This window comes from Anomaloglossus baeobatrachus, chromosome 7 (assembly GCF_048569485.1).
Source record: "Anomaloglossus baeobatrachus isolate aAnoBae1 chromosome 7, aAnoBae1.hap1, whole genome shotgun sequence".
In the NCBI taxonomy this organism is placed as follows: domain Eukaryota; kingdom Metazoa; phylum Chordata; class Amphibia; order Anura; family Aromobatidae; genus Anomaloglossus; species Anomaloglossus baeobatrachus.
Window position 1 is genome coordinate 19,109,623 of NC_134359.1, and position 18,452 is coordinate 19,128,074.

At 53.0% G+C, this 18,452-nt stretch overlaps 1 protein-coding gene across 2 annotated transcripts; it reads right to left on the reverse strand.

Moving 5' to 3' along the window:
- Window positions 1–2,729: 2,729 nt before the first annotated feature.
- GMPPA (GDP-mannose pyrophosphorylase A) lies at window positions 2,730–18,173 on the reverse strand. 2 transcript variants are annotated; one of them, XM_075318791.1, is made up of 13 exons: window positions 18,121–18,173; window positions 17,259–17,356; window positions 10,069–10,172; window positions 9,678–9,870; window positions 8,409–8,468; window positions 8,013–8,143; window positions 7,822–7,839; window positions 6,882–7,013; window positions 6,685–6,782; window positions 6,471–6,517; window positions 4,425–4,517; window positions 4,181–4,349; window positions 2,730–3,165 (listed from the first exon to the last, which is right to left on the reverse strand). In XM_075318791.1, the coding sequence occupies exons 1-13, from the start codon at window positions 18,158–18,160 to the stop codon at window positions 3,065–3,067; spliced, it is 1,284 nt and encodes a 427-aa protein (XP_075174906.1). In that variant the 5' UTR covers window positions 18,161–18,173; the 3' UTR covers window positions 2,730–3,064. The 2 variants fall into 2 exon arrangements, with proteins under 2 accessions (XP_075174906.1, XP_075174907.1); XM_075318792.1 differs by lacking the exon at window positions 7,822–7,839.
- Between the last annotated feature and the right edge of the window lie 279 nt (window positions 18,174–18,452).

An 18,452-nucleotide genomic window follows, 5' to 3' on the forward strand; every position in this document is an offset into this window, starting at 1 on the left:
CGTGAGAGCACTCAGAATCTACATTTCCCGCACGGCGCCCCTGCGCCGCTCGGATGCACTCTTTGTCCTTGTCGCTGGTAAGCGCAAAGGATCGCAGGCTTCCAAATCCACCCTGGCTCGATGGATCAAGGAACCAATTCTTGAAGCCTACCGTTCTGCTGGGCTGCCGGTTCCATCAGGGCTGAAGGCCCATTCTACCAGAGCCGTGGGTGCGTCCTGGGCATTACGACACCAGGCTACGGCTCAACAGGTGTGCCAGGCAGCTACCTGGTCGAGTCTGCACACTTTCACCAAACATTATCAGGTGCATACCTACGCTTCGGCGGACGCCAGCCTAGGTAGAAGAGTCCTGCAGGCGGCGGTTGCCTCCTCGTAGGGGAGGGCTGTTTTGCAGCTCTAACTTGAGGTATTAATTTACCCACCCAGGGACTGCTTTTGGACGTCCCAATCGTCTGGGTCTCCCAATGGAGCACCGAAGAAGAAGGCAATTTTGTTACTTACCGTAAATTCCTTTTCTTCTAGCTCCAATTGGGAGACCCAGCACCCGCCCTGTTTCCTTCGGGATTTTTGTTTTTTTCGGGTACACATGTTGTTCATGTTGAACGGTTTCAGTTCTCCGATGTTACTTCGGATTGAATTTGTTTAAACCAGTTATTGGCTTTCCTCCTTCTTGCTTTAGCACTAAAACTGAGCAGCCCGTGATCCCACGGGGGGTGTATAGCCAGAAGGGGAGGGGCCTTACACTTTTTAGTGTAGTGCTTTGTGTGGCCTCCGGAGGCAGTAGCTATACACCCAATCGTCTGGGTCTCCCAATTGGAGCTAGAAGAAAAGGAATTTACGGTAAGTAACAAAATGCCCTTCTTCCCTATGTTACTTTGGAAGGCTTTCCATTGGTGTGAGTCCAATCACATCGCTTCCATGTCTTCCTCGCTTCCATCTCTTGGCCTCCTTACAGTCAGGTCAGGAATCTGGTCTTGACCTCCGTTCCATCAAGGTTTAAGTCTCTGCTTTGCCAATTCTGTACTAGAAAACTCTGGCCTCTCCTCAAAATTGGGCTTTTCTTCAGTGCGTGGTTCACATGGTTCCCCCTACCGACCTTCAGGGGAACCATGGGATCTCGTTTTGGTTTAGACACCCTATGACATCTCTTCAACCTCGCTGTCCTTTCTCTCTTGGAAGTTTACTTTCCTAGTAGCCATTATGTTCATTAGATTGTTTTTTGAGCTTGGGCTGCTCCTCCTTACTCAGGATCAAGTATTCTTGTGGCCAGTCCCTTCCTTTCTTCCCAAGTTAGTTTCAGCCTCCACCGTAATGATATTTGTTCTTCAGTTTGTCCCGCTCCTTGAGCTCCTCTGGAATGATTTCTAAACAGGTTAGATCTCCTTAGAGCCATAATTCTCATCTACCTTTTCAGCACCACTCCGTTAAGCTCACAGATTCCTTATTAACCATTCCTGAAGGCACGTAGAAGAGACTTAAGGCTACCATTGCGCGTTTGATTCGCTGCACAATTTCTGAGTTGACCGGATCAAGAACAGAACTCTTCCCTCCAGGGTGTTGGCTGATTCCACTCGGTCAGTGGAGGCTTCTCGGGCCTCTGCATTGCAGGTTTGCGAGGCAGCTACTTGCTATTCTGTACACACAATCTCAGTTTTACCGGGTTCATACCTATACCCAGTGTAAACAGAAAGGTGATGCAAGCAGTAGTTAGATAAACTTCAAGATAGTGTTGGTATATCTTCATGTTACCAATTGTTACCTTTTTCCCATCCTCAGAAGTGCTTCATGGTCTTCCTGTATCATCCCCCCCCCAATAAAGGGATAGTAAAAAAGAGGATTTTGAGAATTGTGCTGTGAAATCTATTGGTGCCTTAGGGTACTTTCACACTTGCGTTAATTTCCTTCAGTCACAATCCGCCTTTTTGGAAAACAGCAGAATCCGTTAACGGATTCCGCTGTTTCCCATAGACTTGTATGGATGACTGATTGTACCAAAAGTACCTGCGTTGCTTCCGCTGGCCGACGCTGCATTGCGTCCGCCGGAAGGAACGCAGCATGTAACGTTTTTTTGAGCGGCAGAATCCTCTTTTTCACTGCACATGCTTTTTTTTTTTTTTTTTTAAAAATCACAAAATTTTATTTTGTCTCTTGGTGGCAGAATGTTCAGCTGAGCGCCCGGCATGCGAGAGCGATCAGCTGAGCGCCCGGCCGCCGGCATGCGAGAGCGATCAGCTGAGCGCCCGGCCGCCGGCATGCGAGAGCGATCAGCTGAGCGCCCGGCCGCCGGCATGCGAGAGCGATCAGCTGAGCGCCCGGCCGCCGGCATGCGAGAGCGATCAGCTGAGCGCCCGGCCGCCGGCATGCGAGAGCGATCAGCTGAGCTGAGGGTGATCAGCTGATCGTTCACAATAGTCTGCTGCCGTTAAAACTGTAAAAAATAAAGAAAAAAAATAAAAGCTTTTTGTTCTTTTGTACGATCCGTTGTGCCATTATATGCAACGCATCCATCACACAACGCAAGCCGTTCAACGCAAGTGTGAAACTAGCCTTAATTGGAGCACACAGTACCCTCCCTTTTCTTTTGTAGCAGCTGAACATTCTGAAAATGCACCAATTTAATATTTTTGTGATTAAATAACCTTAATAATCACTGGTTAAGAAGAATGAATATGGACGTATGTATCTTTGTGCAGAGAATACACAAATTTTACAAAAAGTGAACAAATTACTTCTCCCAATGTAACTTTTAATAAATTTATGACCAGAGATGGGATGACGGTGTCTCTGGCCGCAGACGTTCTGGATGTGTGATATAAATAACAGTGAAATCACACCCCGGGGCGGAGGGCTGCAGCACGCGGCCGCCAGGGTTTAGTCCTGTCTCTGCTCCGATCCCTCTGCCTGAAAGGAGGACGATGTCTGATCTCCGGCTGCTCCAAGGCCATTTTTTTTTCCCCGCAGCAGAATCTACAGCGATGACCTGGACCTCAGATCCTTGTTTGCTGGAGGAGCCGCCGTACACAGAGATGAGTCCATGCCCTGAGCGCAGCTCAATGTCCCCAAACTACAGGATAATCTGATTCTTAAAGCTGCGACTCAGCTCCTTGTGTGGGAGGACGATGGAGTTTAAGATTACGACTTCTGCAGGGATGGAGACGTTACATCCTGCGGAGAAAGCAGAAGGGTCAGAATATGCAGAACACAATGGATACAACTATGACGAGTGTTGTCCCCCCGGCCAGCCGCCCTCACCGGATACAAAACTACAAAGAAAACTTGACTTTCAGAAAATGCAGATTGTAGTGAATCAAACTAGGCTCAGATCTAAATCAGCCACAATCCTATACATGTGGGTAGATGTGGACATTGATCTGGATGGAGACTCATACCTCCCTCCCCCACAAGGGCTTTGTTATACTTTCATGCAAACATATATTGATCCTTATGGAGATAAAACTATGAGAACAAGTGTTATAAATGTTTGTCATGCGGGTTAAAGCGCCTGCAATCTAAGGGGTACTTTGCACGTTGCGATATTGTCAGGGTCAAATCGAAAGTGACGCACATCCGGCGCCGGTAACGGCGTCGCAACGTGTAAAGCCTAGATGCGCCGATAAACGATCGCAAAAGCGTCGTAAACCGGCGATCTGTGCAGCGTCGGTCATTTTCATAATGTCGCACCAATAGGTAATACGATGTTGTTCCTCGTTCCTGCGGCAGCACACATCGCTGTGTATGAAGCCGCGGGAGCGAGAAACATCTCCTCACCTGCCTCCACCGGCTATGCGGAAGGAAGGAAGGAGGTGGGCGGGATGTTTACGTCCCGCTCATCTCCGCCCCTCCACTTCTATTGGCCACCTGCCGTGTGACGTCGCTGTGACGCCGCACGACCCGCCCCCTTAGGAAGGAGGTGGGTCGCCGGCCAGAGCGACATCACAGGGCAGGTAAGTGCGTCTGAAGTTGCCGAGGCGATAATGTTCGCTACAGCAGATATCGCATCTGCGACGAGGGCGGGGACTATCGCGCTCGGCATCGCAAGCATCGGCTAGTGACGTCGCAGCGTGCAAAGTACCCCTTAGAAGAGCAGGTCTGGGTCCGTCGTTAGAGCCAGTAGAACGCTGCGGAGAAGAATGAGACCCCATTAATAATTTCCATCTCTTATTTCTAATCAGTTTCTTACCCAGAATTGTGATTGAAGGCGTGAGCTTCCCTTCCCGGAACAGGGTTTCGCTGTCTATTTTGGAGTAAGGGTCGTTTGGATTGGGGTCACTGGGTGTCCCTTCCACCCGAGCCCATCGGCCAATGCTGCTGTCCCAGCCGACTATGGTGTTTAAGACGCAGCTGTGATCCTACAGAGCAAACCAGCGAGAGAGTGTGAGGCGGTGGTGTGCGGCTCTCGGGGCGTGCCGGACGCCGCTTCTTACCTGCAGCACGGCGCCATGTAAAATGATAGATTCTCGCACCCGGACGCCGGCTCCGATTGTCACCCCCATACCAATGGACACATTGGGACCCAGCTGGCAAGTGGAGAAAAGAAACAAAGATTGTACTAATTTTAATATGTGTTACACATGTACCAACAGTGTAGTTATATTATAGTTATCAAAATCTAATCTGTATCAAAAACTTTTGCAAATCGCAATAATTAAAAAATAAATCTGTGTATACAGCACTTCTGCAGTCCTAGGTGTCTCCATAGGTGCAGAGTACTAAAAACAAACCCCGTTAAGTCTAATCGTGCAGGTATTAGCCCAGACCGCCATCTTTCAGACCCGCAACACACATCCGTTTTTTTTGTACGTGTGCGGTACGTATTTGCACGTACCGGAGACACGGAGACCCATGTTATTCAATGGTAGATGGCACACGCACATAAAATCACACGGAACGTGTGTCCGTGTGGTAAGTACGTGTGTGCGCTTTTCTACACGGACGACATGTCCGTTTTTTGGCCGGCAGCACGCAGGCCCGGACCCGCTTTAGTCTATGCACGGACCGCACACGGAGTATGTCCGTGTTCAGCACGTTTCGTGCGTGTGCGTTTTTAATCACAAAATAGGCTATTTACTTCATGCAGCATTTGCTTGGACCTGTCCCGCCCACAGCCATGACTCAGTCATGGGTACGGGATTGAAATAGACCAGGTGAGTGCTGCTAAGAGCAGTTCTACTATTCATATGTGAGGCCGTATGGCACATTTTATAAAAATATTTTAGTGTAGGACTGCTTCAAATGAGATTTGCCGTGACGTGGCGAAGCAGCTCAAGAAATTGCAATTTTTTGCCAAAAATCTCAAAAATTTTTTAAAATAAGTACAGTTTGGAATGTTTAGTGCTGAAGTGCACATTTGGTGCTGCTTTTTGTTTTTTCTACATGTACCAACAGTGTAGTTATATTATAGTTATCAAAATCTAATCTGTATCAAAAACTTTTGCAAATCGCAATAATTAAAAAATAAATCTGTGTATACAGCACTTCTGCAGTCCTAGGTGTCTCCATAGGTGCAGAGTACTAAAAACAAACCCCGTTAAGTCTAATCGTGCAGGTATTAGCCCAGACCGCCATCTTTCAGACCCGCAACACACATCCGTTTTTTTTGTACGTGTGCGGTACGTATTTGCATGTACCGGAGACACATGTTATTCAATGGTAGATGGCACACGCACATAAAATCACACGGAACGTGTGTCCGTGTGGTAAGTACGTGTGTGCGCTTTTCTACACGGACGACATGTCCGTTTTTTGGCCGGCAGCACGCAGGCCCGGACCCGCTTTAGTCTATGCACGGACCGCACACGGAGTATGTCCGTGTTCAGCACGTTTCGTGCGTGTGCGTTTTTAATCACAAAATCTGAAACACTTGTTACCAATCTATCAGGTCAATTGAAAGCAAACCACAACACCAGGATCTCATGATGAATGATTAACAACGTTAATTGGGTAAGAATGCGGGCCTTTATAAACGGACAGCACACGTACGTATTTTATGTCAATACGGACATTCCACACGCACACACGGCTCGCATACGCCATCACACGGATGCCATACGTACCGGAGAAACGCCCCTAAAAACGGAACACAGTCCCGAAAAACGGACCGTGAGACACGTACGTTTTTTTTGCGGAAGTGTGTTTTAGGCCTCAGTAATAGAACTCCTTTCATCTTTCACTCTTCCCGGATTCAGCACAGTCTCTACCCTGTTGCCCCAATTAGTTTGGCCGCAGCGGTCATGTTACAGATGCGGCCATGTAAAGCCGGTGCTAAACCTGATAAGAATTTTCTTTTTTTTTTTTTTTGCTTCTATGGCAGAAAGTTCTATGAAAGGAGACAACTGGTTTAAGGAGAAGGGACCGGAGTGAAAACTGCAGACTACACAGGGTTTGTTTGTAGTCTGTGGCCATGGAGACAATAGTGAACTTGGTAAATAACCCCTTGTAGAGCGCTCATCTTGCCAGATACAATTACTCACCACCGCGGTTGAATCCACATTGGCTGTGGGATGAACGTACACATTTCCTGCAGGGAAATAAAAAAAAACACGTAAAGAAGCCTTAGAGGATATACTTATTATGGAGTGTCAGGAATATATAAACCCCGTATACGATGCCAGCAGTGGAGGGGGCTGGAGGGGTTTCAACACGCGGCAGATAAAAAAAAAAAAAAAAGACAATGTGAGTCCGTACCCAGGATGATGGGCGCCCCCTCCTGGTTGTGTGCCAGTCTCTCGGGATGCGTTATGTGATACTGGTCCAGATACAGGCGGCTGGCATAAATAGCAGAGCTGGAGGACGAGGATACAATACACAGGTGAGATGAGCGCTCAGTGTCTGCGCTCTGTCCTGTGCAGCGGTGCACACTCACCCAGCCCGCGCACACTCACCCCGCAGACTTTATCTGACTCCAGAAGCCGTCGGTCTTGTAGACATACAGCTGCCCCCGTCCGGCCAGCGCGGTGAAGATATCCTGCTCCAGCCGGATCACCTCCGTCCGCTGCCAGCTCGAGTTCTCCTCACTGCAACACAAAGTAATACAAGGTTCATTTCTTCCACCATATTTGCAGCATTCAGGAGTTCACTGCTTTCTGGCAGCACCTGACATCTCAGTGCTGCCACCTGCTGGCTCTGTGTGCAAACAGCACATTATACTGAGAGTGTGCAGCAGGCACCATAGGTGCAGCATCACTAGCAGGGTGATCAGGAGCCTCCATGGAGGCTGGCGTGGCAATTAGATCAGTAGAAACCCAGCTCTCGTGGCCAGTTTCATGTCTGTCACTACGGGTGGAGCTGAGCTGCAATACCAGACACCACCTGCATACAGGAGTGGTGCTATTTCTGTTATTGTAATCCTGGATAGCCCCTTTAAGAACTAGCTTAACTGCATAGCAATGTATGGGCAGTATTTGTATTTGTCCTGCTTCATTGGTGCGTTGTGCAAATCTCCGCGTATAATTACTCATGTACCAGAAGTATTAGGCAGCTGCGCATGCGCAGGGTTTCTGCCTCATCCGCAGAGACAGACTTTAATGCAGCAATCGCTTGCCTCTGCCCTGGGCAGGTCATGTAATGCATTGCTTGCAAAGGAAAAAAAAAAATCTCTTGACAAGTTCCCTCTAATTTCTTAAACAAATAAGCCTGACAAAAACTAGAGGTCGTGTCAATTTCTGGCAGAAACATTCCCTTTAAAGGTCAGAGATGAACGACACAAGAGGAAGAGGAGGAGGTGCAGAAGAAGTGGTGGTGATGAGTGCGTAGATGAGGTGCGTCTACAGTGCCATCACCGCGGTGCCCATGCCATGTGCCGGTGCCACACACAGCACTCACCTGATGCAGGAGGAACAACTGGCCGCACATGCAGGTAGCACAAGGCACAGAGGAAGAGGAGGGGAAAAAAAGAAGAATGAATGAATGAATGAGTGTACATGAGGAAATGATAACTAAAATAAGGAGACACCGTAGCATCGGAAGAGAGGGGATGAGGGGGTGTCCATGCCCGAGAGGAGGGGGCGACTCACAGCTGCACGTCCTGCTGGTTGCGCTGGAAAACCTCGGCGATGTGCTGGAATATGGAAGGCGAGAAGAGATAGATGCCGCAGTTGATGATGTCGCTGACAAACGTACTCGGCTTCTCCACATAATGCAGAACCTGCCGAAGACAAAATCCATGGAGAGAGACTCTGCCTGTCACCACTAGGGGGAGCCCAATGTGCACAGGAGCTGGGAGCGCCATCTGGTGGCAGCTGCAGGAGGCTGCAATCATTTTGGATTTTGGGCTCAGATTGCCGTCCCCAAACACTGGCTTCCAGGACTGGGTGATCCTCTTATTTGCAGGGAATATGCTCCTTCACCCAAGATCACATCGTGAAATCACCCCATTACCCCACGATATCTTACTAGCGTCACCACATTACCTCCTGGGTTTCCGCTTTCGCCACGATGCAGCCGTAATTCAGAGACTGAGTCCTATTCGCCTGCAAACAGGAAACTGTACTTAATTATACGCAGTAGATAGCTGTGATCATTGCCCTTAATGAAAGCAAAAATATGCAAATAAGGCTTAAAGGGATCTGCCACTTCCTACAATGCCCAAAACCGCCATCTTCTGACCCGAGTGACCATAATATCGCACCCTACCGCTCGGCTGCCTGCCGCTTTGTGAAGTAAACATAGATGGTGGCAATGTCTTGTCCTCAGCAATAAAGATGGTGGCGGCGGCGAGTGATTCACTCATACACGGGCGGCTCGGTGGTTAGCACTTCAGTCTTGTGGTGGCTCAGTGGTTAGCACTGCAGTCTTGTAGTGGCTCAGTGGTTAGCACTGCAGTCTTGTAGTGGCTCAGTGGTTAGCACTGCAGTCTTGTAGTGGCTCAGTGGTTAGCACTGCAGTCTTGTAGTGGCTCAGTGGTTAGCACTGCAGTCTTGCAGCGCTGGGGTCCTGGGTTCAATTCCCACCAAGGACACCATCTGCAAGGAGTTTGTATGTTCTCCCCGTGTTTGCGTGGGTTTCCTCCGGGTTCTCCGGTTTCCTCCCACACTCCAAAAACATACTCATAGGGAATCTAGATTGGTAACACTGTCCCCATTGGGGCTCACAATGTATGTAAAGTGCTATGGAATTAATAGCGCTATATAAATGAATAAATTAATTATTATTATTATACAACCACTGCGCAGGCATTCAAAGCAGATAGAAATGTGTCAAAATTTGGCAACAAAAATGGCCGACACCTTTAATCAGAGCATAAGAAAAAGGATTTCTTTGTAGCGCTTTTATCCTGCAGTTCGGCACCAATATAAGATCTCTGCTTGCTGCCAGTAAATGAATTCCATCTGGTGTACATCCAGAAGCTGAAAACCATCCTGGCATCTTACAGCTCAATATACCAGGAAAGATGATCAGTCCGTAGATAGCAACAAGAGGGTGTCCAGCAAGCAGAGATCTTGAACCCCTCAGAGATTCTGTGACTATAAAGGCTGCATGCATTATTAAATAAACCTCCCATACCTGATGGGGCCGGTGTACTTGCTGTGAAACCCCATGTCAGAAATCCCCACCTAGCCGGACTGACAGCCCCTCAGTGTCCCTCCTCCCTGCTGAGATCTCACGCCGCTCAGCACAAGCTGCAGCTGTCCGTCAGGCTGGGCGATTGGCCGGCGATGCATGCGCTGTCCATCACTTACCGTGGTTCCCAGCATGATGTATCGGTGCGTCTCTTCATGTTGCTTCTGGAACTCCAGCATCTGGTGCAGAGGAAACTCGCAGCAAACATCTGCATTCATCACAAAGAACGCCTGTGGCCCCCCAGAGAGGATCTGGTCCCGGAAGTGATAGATGCCCCCTCCAGTGCCCAGGGCTGAGAATTCCTGCAGATATCTGCCGAGAGGACAGGACTGTGTGATCTCTATACCATATAACGCCACTCCTCAAACTAACACAGTACAAAAAGTCAAACCATGCTTCACTCACATCCAGAGCTGCATTCAAAATTCTGCTTCCTCCTCCACCATCTCAGCTCCCCCAGCCCCCCGCATCCTCTGTATCTGCTGCACTCATTTCCGCCCATCGTCTCACCTGATGGCGACTTTGAACTCTTGCTGCGCTGTGACGAGGAAGCGGCTCAGGGCCTCATTGGGCTGATAAAATCCGATAAGTAAGATTTCCTTCAGGTTGGGCACCTGTAAGACAGGAAGGGTGCGGCGCAGGGGTCACTACCAGTAGGGTTATAGTGCAGGGGTACAACGGAGCCACACAGGTGAAGTCTCTGCATCACTTTACCTCCAGGCCCTCGGGTGTATTGTTCCTGCCTTGTTACTCATCAGGGAAAGAGCAGAACGAGTCTGTACAGAGCCAAGATTTCCAGACCTGACACTGATAAGACACTGTATAACAGGGTAGTGCTCTACAACAGCGCCACCTATACCCATGTGACTGTGCCTGGTAGTGCAGCTCCATGCAAGTCAGTGACATTAATGTGAAGCTTTCAGCTGATTCCCGCTGCACATTTCCGGACGTGTTATTGCAGTTGTCTATTTTACCATCTGGCATTTTAGAGAATATATAAATTGAAAAGTCAGCCGGGGACGACATGACTGATGCCAAGGCCAATAAGCTGGGCCCCGGCGTCTTTGCCCAGCCCTGGTCTAGGGTATCGAGGTGGGGAGAAGTGCAGCCCGCAGGTGACCCTCTGACTGTTACAGTCTAACCCCAAGAGGAGTGAAACCAGTGGAGGCGACACTCTGCCCTCCACCTCCCGCCCGCAGCCCGATGTCACCGCCATCTGCATCACGAGGATAGCGGTGAATACATCGGTGGAGGAGGGAAGGCCGGGTTCCTCTACAATCAGCATGTGAGGTCATCAGACGCAATGATGTCATAATGAGGCGTCTGCTGTATGAAGGGAGGGCCGTGCACTGGACGTCGGAGCAGAGCGCCATGGACCGGTACCGAAACCGGTATCTGGAGAGGTTTCCTGTGTGTGGCTGCTCGCGCTGTATACAGAGGGGCTATGTGGGGGGCATCAGCATGCATTCTGCGCAACATTAAGTGATACAATTAATATTAATAATTTCAGCTTTTTGGTTCGGCCTCCACAGCAGTCCCCGTCTCTCGAGTGGCCCCTTGGGAAAATTACTTGCCCACCCCTGCCCTGGACAGACAGGTCTCTGCGCAGTTATCAGCCTCAGACCACCAGAGACACCGGCCCAGACGGTTTTCAGAGTTTGCCTTTTCTGAAATACTGCAGTGAAAAACATACACATCTGCAATAACACGGCCCGACCAGACACAGTCATATGTGAGAGGACGGTACGACGGTGCGCCCAGCAGTGATATTCCCCAGCCCGACCAGACACAGCCATATGTGAGAGGACGGTACAACGGTGCGCCCAGCAGTGATATTCCCCAGCCCGACCAGACACAGCCATATGTAAGAGGACGGTACGACGGTGCGCCCAGCAGTGATATTCCCCAGCCCGACCAGACACAGCCATATGTAAAAGGACGGTACGACGGTGCGCCCAGCAGTGACGCTCCCCAGCCCGACCAGACACAGCCATATGTAAGAGGACGGTACAACGGTGCGCCCAGCAGTGATATTCCCCAGCCCGACCAGACACAGCCATATGTAAGAGGACGGTGCGCCCAGCAGTGACGATCCCCAGCCCGACCAGACACAGCCATATGTAAAAGGACGATACGACGGTGCGCCCAGCAGTGATATTCCCCAGCCCGACCAGACACAGCCATATGTAAAAGGACGGTACGACGGTGCGCCCAGCAGTGACGCTCCCCAGCCCGACCAGACACAGCCATATGTAAGAGGAAGGTATGACGGTGCGCCCAGCAGTGACGATCCCCAGCCCGACCAGACACAGCCATATGTAAGAGGACGGTACGACGGTGCGCCCAGCAGTGACGATCCCCAGCCCGACCAGACACAGCCATATGTAAGAGGACGGTACGACGGTGCGCCCAGCAGTGATATTCCCCAGCCCGACCAGACACAGCCATATGTAAAAGGACGGTACGACGGTGCACCCAGCAGTGACGATCCCCAGCCCGACCAGACACAGCCATATGTAAGAGGACGGTACGACGGTGCGCCCAGCAGTGACGATCCCCAGCCCGACCAGACACAGCCATATGTAAGAGGACGGTACGACGGTGCGCCCAGCAGTGACTCTCCCCAGCCCGACCAGACACAGCCATATGTAAAAGGACAGTACGACGGTGCACCCAGCAGTGACGATCCCCAGCCCGACCAGACACAGCCATATGTAAGAGGACGGTACGACGGTGCGCCCAGCAGTGACGATCCCCAGCCCGACCAGACACAGCCATATGTAAGAGGACGGTACGACGGTGCGCCCAGCAGTGACTCTCCCCAGCCCAACCAGACACAGCCATATGTAAGAGGACGGTACGACGGTGCGCCCAGCAGTGATATTCCCCAGCCCGACCAGACACAGCCATATGTAAGAGGACGGTACGACGGTGCGCCCAGCAGTGACTCTCCCCAGCCCGACCAGACACAGCCATATGTAAGAGGACGGTACGACGGTGCGCCCAGCAGTGACGATCCCCAGCCCGACCAGACACAGCCATATGTAAAAGGACGGTACGACGGTGCGCCCAGCAGTGATATTCCCCAGCCCGACCAGACACAGCCATATGTAAAAGGACGGTACGACGGTGCACCCAGCAGTGACGATCCCCAGCCCGACCAGACACAGCCATATGTAAGAGGACGGTACGACGGTGCGCCCAGCAGTGACTCTCCCCAGCCCGACCAGACACAGCCATATGTAAAAGGACAGTACGACGGTGCACCCAGCAGTGACGATCCCCAGCCCGACCAGACACAGCCATATGTAAGAGGACGGTACGACGGTGCGCCCAGCAGTGACGATCCCCAGCCCGACCAGACACAGCCATATGTAAGAGGACGGTACGACGGTGCGCCCAGCAGTGACTCTCCCCAGCCCAACCAGACACAGCCATATGTAAGAGGACGGTACGACGGTGCGCCCAGCAGTGATATTCCCCAGCCCGACCAGACACAGCCATATGTAAGAGGACGGTACGACGGTGCGCCCAGCAGTGACTCTCCCCAGCCCGACCAGACACAGCCATATGTAAGAGGACGGTACGACGGTGCGCCCAGCAGTGACGATCCCCAGCCCGACCAGACACAGCCATATGTAAAAGGACGGTACGACGGTGCGCCCAGCAGTGATATTCCCCAGCCCGACCAGACACAGCCATATGTAAAAGGACGGTACGACGGTGCACCCAGCAGTGACGATCCCCAGCCCGACCAGACACAGCCATATGTAAGAGGACGGTACGACGGTGCGCCCAGCAGTGACGATCCCCAGCCCGACCAGACACAGCCATATGTAAGAGGACGGTACGACGGTGCACCCAGCAGTGACGATCCCCAGCCCGACCAGACACAGCCATATGTAAGAGGACGGTACGACGGTGCGCCCAGCAGTGACATTCCCCAGCCCGACCAGACACAGCCATATGTAAGAGGACGGTACGCCCAGCAGTGACGCTCCCCAGCCCGACCAGACACAGCCATATGTGAGAGGACGGTACGACGGTGCGCCCAGCAGTGACGCTCCCCAGCCCGACCAGACACAGCCATATGTGAGAGGACGGTACGCCCAGCAGTGACGCTCCCCAGCCCGACCAGACACAGCCATATGTGAGAGGACGGTACGACGGTGCGCCCAGCAGTGACGATCCCCAGCCCGACCAGACACAGCCATATGTAAGAGGACGGTACGACGGTGCGCCCAGCAGTGACGCTCCCCAGCCCGACCAGACACAGCCATATGTAAGAGGACGGTACGACGGTGCGCCCAGCAGTGACGCTCCCCAGCCCGACCAGACACAGCCATATGTGAGAGGACGGTACGACGGTGCGCCCAGCAGTGACGCTCCCCAGCCCGACCAGACACAGCCATATGTAAGAGGACGGTACGACGGTGCGCCCAGCAGTGATGTTCCCCAGCCCGACCAGACACAGCCATATGTAAGAGGACGGTACGACGGTGCGCCCAGCAGTGACGATCCCCAGCCCGACCAGACACAGCCATATGTAAGAGGACGGTACGACGGTGCGCCCAGCAGTGACGCTCCCCAGCCCGACCAGACACAGCCGTATGTAAGAGGACGGTACGACGGTGCGCCCAGCAGTGACGCTCCCCAGCCCGACCAGACACAGCCGTATGTAAGAGGACGGTACGACGGTGCGCCCAGCAGTGATGATCCCCAGCCCGACCAGACACAGCCATATGTAAGAGGACGGTACGACGGTGCGCCCAGCAGTGACGATCGCCAGCCCGACCAGACACAGCCATATGTGAGAGGACGGTACGACGGTGCACCCAGCAGTGACAATCCCCAGCCCGACCAGACACAGCCATATGTGAGAGGACGGTACGACGGTGCACCCAGCAGTGACTCTCCCCAGCCCGACCAGACACAGCCATATGTAAGAGGACGGTACGACGGTGCACCCAGCAGTGACTCTCCCCAGCCCGACCAGACACAGCCATATGTGAGAGGACGGTACGACGGTGCACCCAGCAGTGACGATCCCCAGCCCGACCAGACACAGCCATATGTAAGAGGACGGTACGACGGTGCGCCCAGCAGTGACGATCGCCAGCCCGACCAGACACAGCCATATGTGAGAGGACGGTACGACGGTGCACCCAGCAGTGACAATCCCCAGCCCGACCAGACACAGCCATATGTGAGAGGACGGTACGACGGTGCACCCAGCAGTGACTCTCCCCAGCCCGACCAGACACAGCCATATGTAAGAGGACGGTACGACGGTGCACCCAGCAGTGACTCTCCCCAGCCCGACCAGACACAGCCATATGTGAGAGGACGGTACGACGGTGCACCCAGCAGTGACGATCCCCAGCCCGACCAGACACAGCCATATGTAAGAGGACGGTACGACGGTGCGCCCAGCAGTGATATTCCCCAGCCCGACCAGACACAGCCATATGTAAGAGGACGGTATGACGGTGCGCCCAGCAGTGACGCTCCCCAGCCCGACCAGACACAGCCATATGTAAGAGGACGGTACGACGGTGCGCCCAGCAGTGACGCTCCCCAGCCCGACCAGACACAGCCATATGTGAGAGGACGGTACGCCCAGCAGTGACGATCCCCAGCCCGACCAGACACAGCCATATGTAAGAGGACGGTACGCCCAGCAGTGACTCTCCCCAGCCCGACCAGACACAGCCATATGTAAGAGGAAGGTACGACGGTGCACCCAGCAGTGACATTCCCCAGCCCGACCAGACACAGCCATATGTAAGAGGACGGTACGACGGTGCACCCAGCAGTGACGCTCCCCAGCCCGACCAGACACAGCCATATGTAAGAGGACGGTACGACGGTGCGCCCAGCAGTGACGCTCCCCAGCCCGACCAGACACAGCCATATGTGAGAGGACGGAACGACGGTGCGCCCAGCAGTGACGCTCCCCAGCCCGACCAGACACAGCCATATGTAAGAGGACGGTACGACGGTGCGCCCAGCAGTGATATTCCCCAGCCCGACCAGACACAGCCATATGTAAGAGGACGGTACGACGGTGCGCCCAGCAGTGACGCTCCCCAGCCCGACCAGACACAGCCGTATGTAAGAGGACGGTACGACGGTGCGCCCAGCAGTGACGCTCCCCAGCCCGACCAGACACAGCCGTATGTAAGAGGACGGTACGACGGTGCGCCCAGCAGTGATGATCCCCAGCCCGACCAGACACAGCCATATGTAAGAGGACGGTACGACGGTGCGCCCAGCAGTGACGATCCCCAGCCCGACCAGACACAGCCATATGTGAGAGGACGGTACGACGGTGCACCCAGCAGTGACAATCCCCAGCCCGACCAGACACAGCCATATGTGAGAGGACGGTACGACGGTGCACCCAGCAGTGACTCTCCCCAGCCCAACCAGACACAGCCATATGTAAGAGGACGGTACGACGGTGCACCCAGCAGTGACTCTCCCCAGCCCGACCAGACACAGCCATATGTGAGAGGACGGTACGACGGTGCACCCAGCAGTGACGATCCCCAGCCCGACCAGACACAGCCATATGTAAGAGGACGGTACGACGGTGCGCCCAGCAGTGATATTCCCCAGCCCGACCAGACACAGCCATATGTAAGAGGACGGTATGACGGTGCGCCCAGCAGTGACGCTCCCCAGCCCGACCAGACACAGCCATATGTAAGAGGACGGTACGACGGTGCGCCCAGCAGTGACGCTCCCCAGCCCGACCAGACACAGCCATATGTAAGAGGACGGTACGCCCAGCAGTGACATTCCCCAGCCCGACCAGACACAGCCATATGTAAGAGGACGGTGCGCCCAGCAGTGACATTCCCCAGCCCGACCAGACACAGCCATATGTAAGAGGACGGTACGACGGTGCGCCCAGCAGTGATATTCCCCAGCCCGACCAGACACAGCCATATGTAAGAGGACGGTACGACGGTGCGCCCAGCAGTGACATTCCCCAGCCCGACCAGACACAGCCATATGTAAGAGGACGGTACGACGGTGCACCCAGCAGTGACATTCCCCAGCCCGACCAGACACAGCCATATGTAAGAGGACGGTACGATGGTGCGCCCAGCAGTGACATTCCCCAGCCCGACCAGACACAGCCATATGTAAGAGGACGGTACGACGGTGCACCCAGCAGTGACATTCCCCAGCCCGACCAGACACAGCCATATGTAAGAGGACAGTACGACGGTGCGCCCAGCAGTGACGATCCCCAGCCCGACCAGACACAGCCATATGTAAGAGGACGGTACGATGGTGCGCCCAGCAGTGACGCTCCCCAGCCCGACCAGACACCGCCATATGTGAGAGGACGGTACGACGGTGCGCCCAGCAGTGACGATCCCCAGCCCGACCAGACACAGCCATATGTAAGAGGACGGTACGACGGTGCGCCCAGCAGTGACGCTCCCCAGCCCGACCTGTCACACACCGGTGACCAAACGTCAGGTTAATCCATAGATGTGAAATCCTAGAAAACCTCTAAAGGGTTCATCCAGTGCAGCTCAATGATCACGTGGTGTCTGTATGCACGATCCACAGAAAGTGCACACGTGACCTCACCAGTCCGGGCAGAAGTGACATCATCAGTGCCGCCTGCCTCCGAATGCCATAGTGAGCGGCGCAGACTGCGCCCGTCCTGCAGATCTTACCTTGCTGCACGCCTCGATGTGATGCTGTAACATGGGGACTCCGGCAACGGGGAACAGGGGCTTGGGAACCTCAAAAGATAGAGGCCGAAACCTGGTACCTGCAAAACAAGAGAAGAGACCTCCCCATAAACACTAGCGCACTACTAACTTCGGACAGTATTCTTAGACCGATTTCACACATCCGGCATTTCCCCGCTTTGCTGGATACGTCACACTCCATTACAGTGTATACAGTACAATGGCATCGCGGCAAGCTCCGGTCACATGCTGTCATGTGACCGGAGCATGTGACCGGAGCATGCCGCGATGCCATTGTACTGTATACACTGGACTGGAGTGTGACGTATCCAGCAAAGCAGTGGGGGAAATGCCGGATGTGTGAAACCGGCCTTAAAAATCAATGAGGGTCCTAGCGTCTGTCCCCAAAAATAACCGGACCCTCCAGGCACTGTCTGTCATAAGACAGTTGTGAATCAGAAAAAAGAAAAAAAAAAATTCAGTAACTTTGCTAGTAAGTCCTGATTAAAAAGGTTTCTACCGTTTTGTGTATGCAGCCCAATGTGTCTCCATGACTACAGACTACAAACAAGCTCCTGTGTAGTCAGATCCTGCAGTCGTGCCATACCCCACACCTGTCTGGGGCAGAAAAAGAAGAGTCTACAGCAGAAGATGACGTTTCCATGGTTACACACTGGAGTGCACAGAGCTGTATACACAAAACGCTCAGGGACTTTTCATCAGGACCATTTATAGAGCGGCTTCATTGTTTGATTTTCAATGCATGGGTGAAATGGTTGCAGAAGTCGACACACCCTGCAAGTGATGGGGGTGCAGTACACTACAGGGGACATGAAGCACTCACCCTTCTGAGGGCCCCCGATCAGGAGAACGGCTTTCAACATTTCTGTAGAATCTAAAAACAAGAGGAAAAAAAAAAAAGTATAAAAGACAAAATGTAAGAAAAGGTGAAGAGCGAGAAGCTGCGACCGCCCGGCCTGGACGACGACCGACCGCAGAAAACCCAGACTCCTCACAGCTGAGGGTCCGCGACTGCAGACACAATGTAAGGCTATGTGCGCACGCTGCATCTTTCTTTTTTTGACCACAAAGAGCAGCGTTTTTGGCCTAAAAAAAAACCAAAAAAAACCGCAGGAGTCCTCCACCTGTCAGGCCTCTACTGAGGTGAGCCGTGGG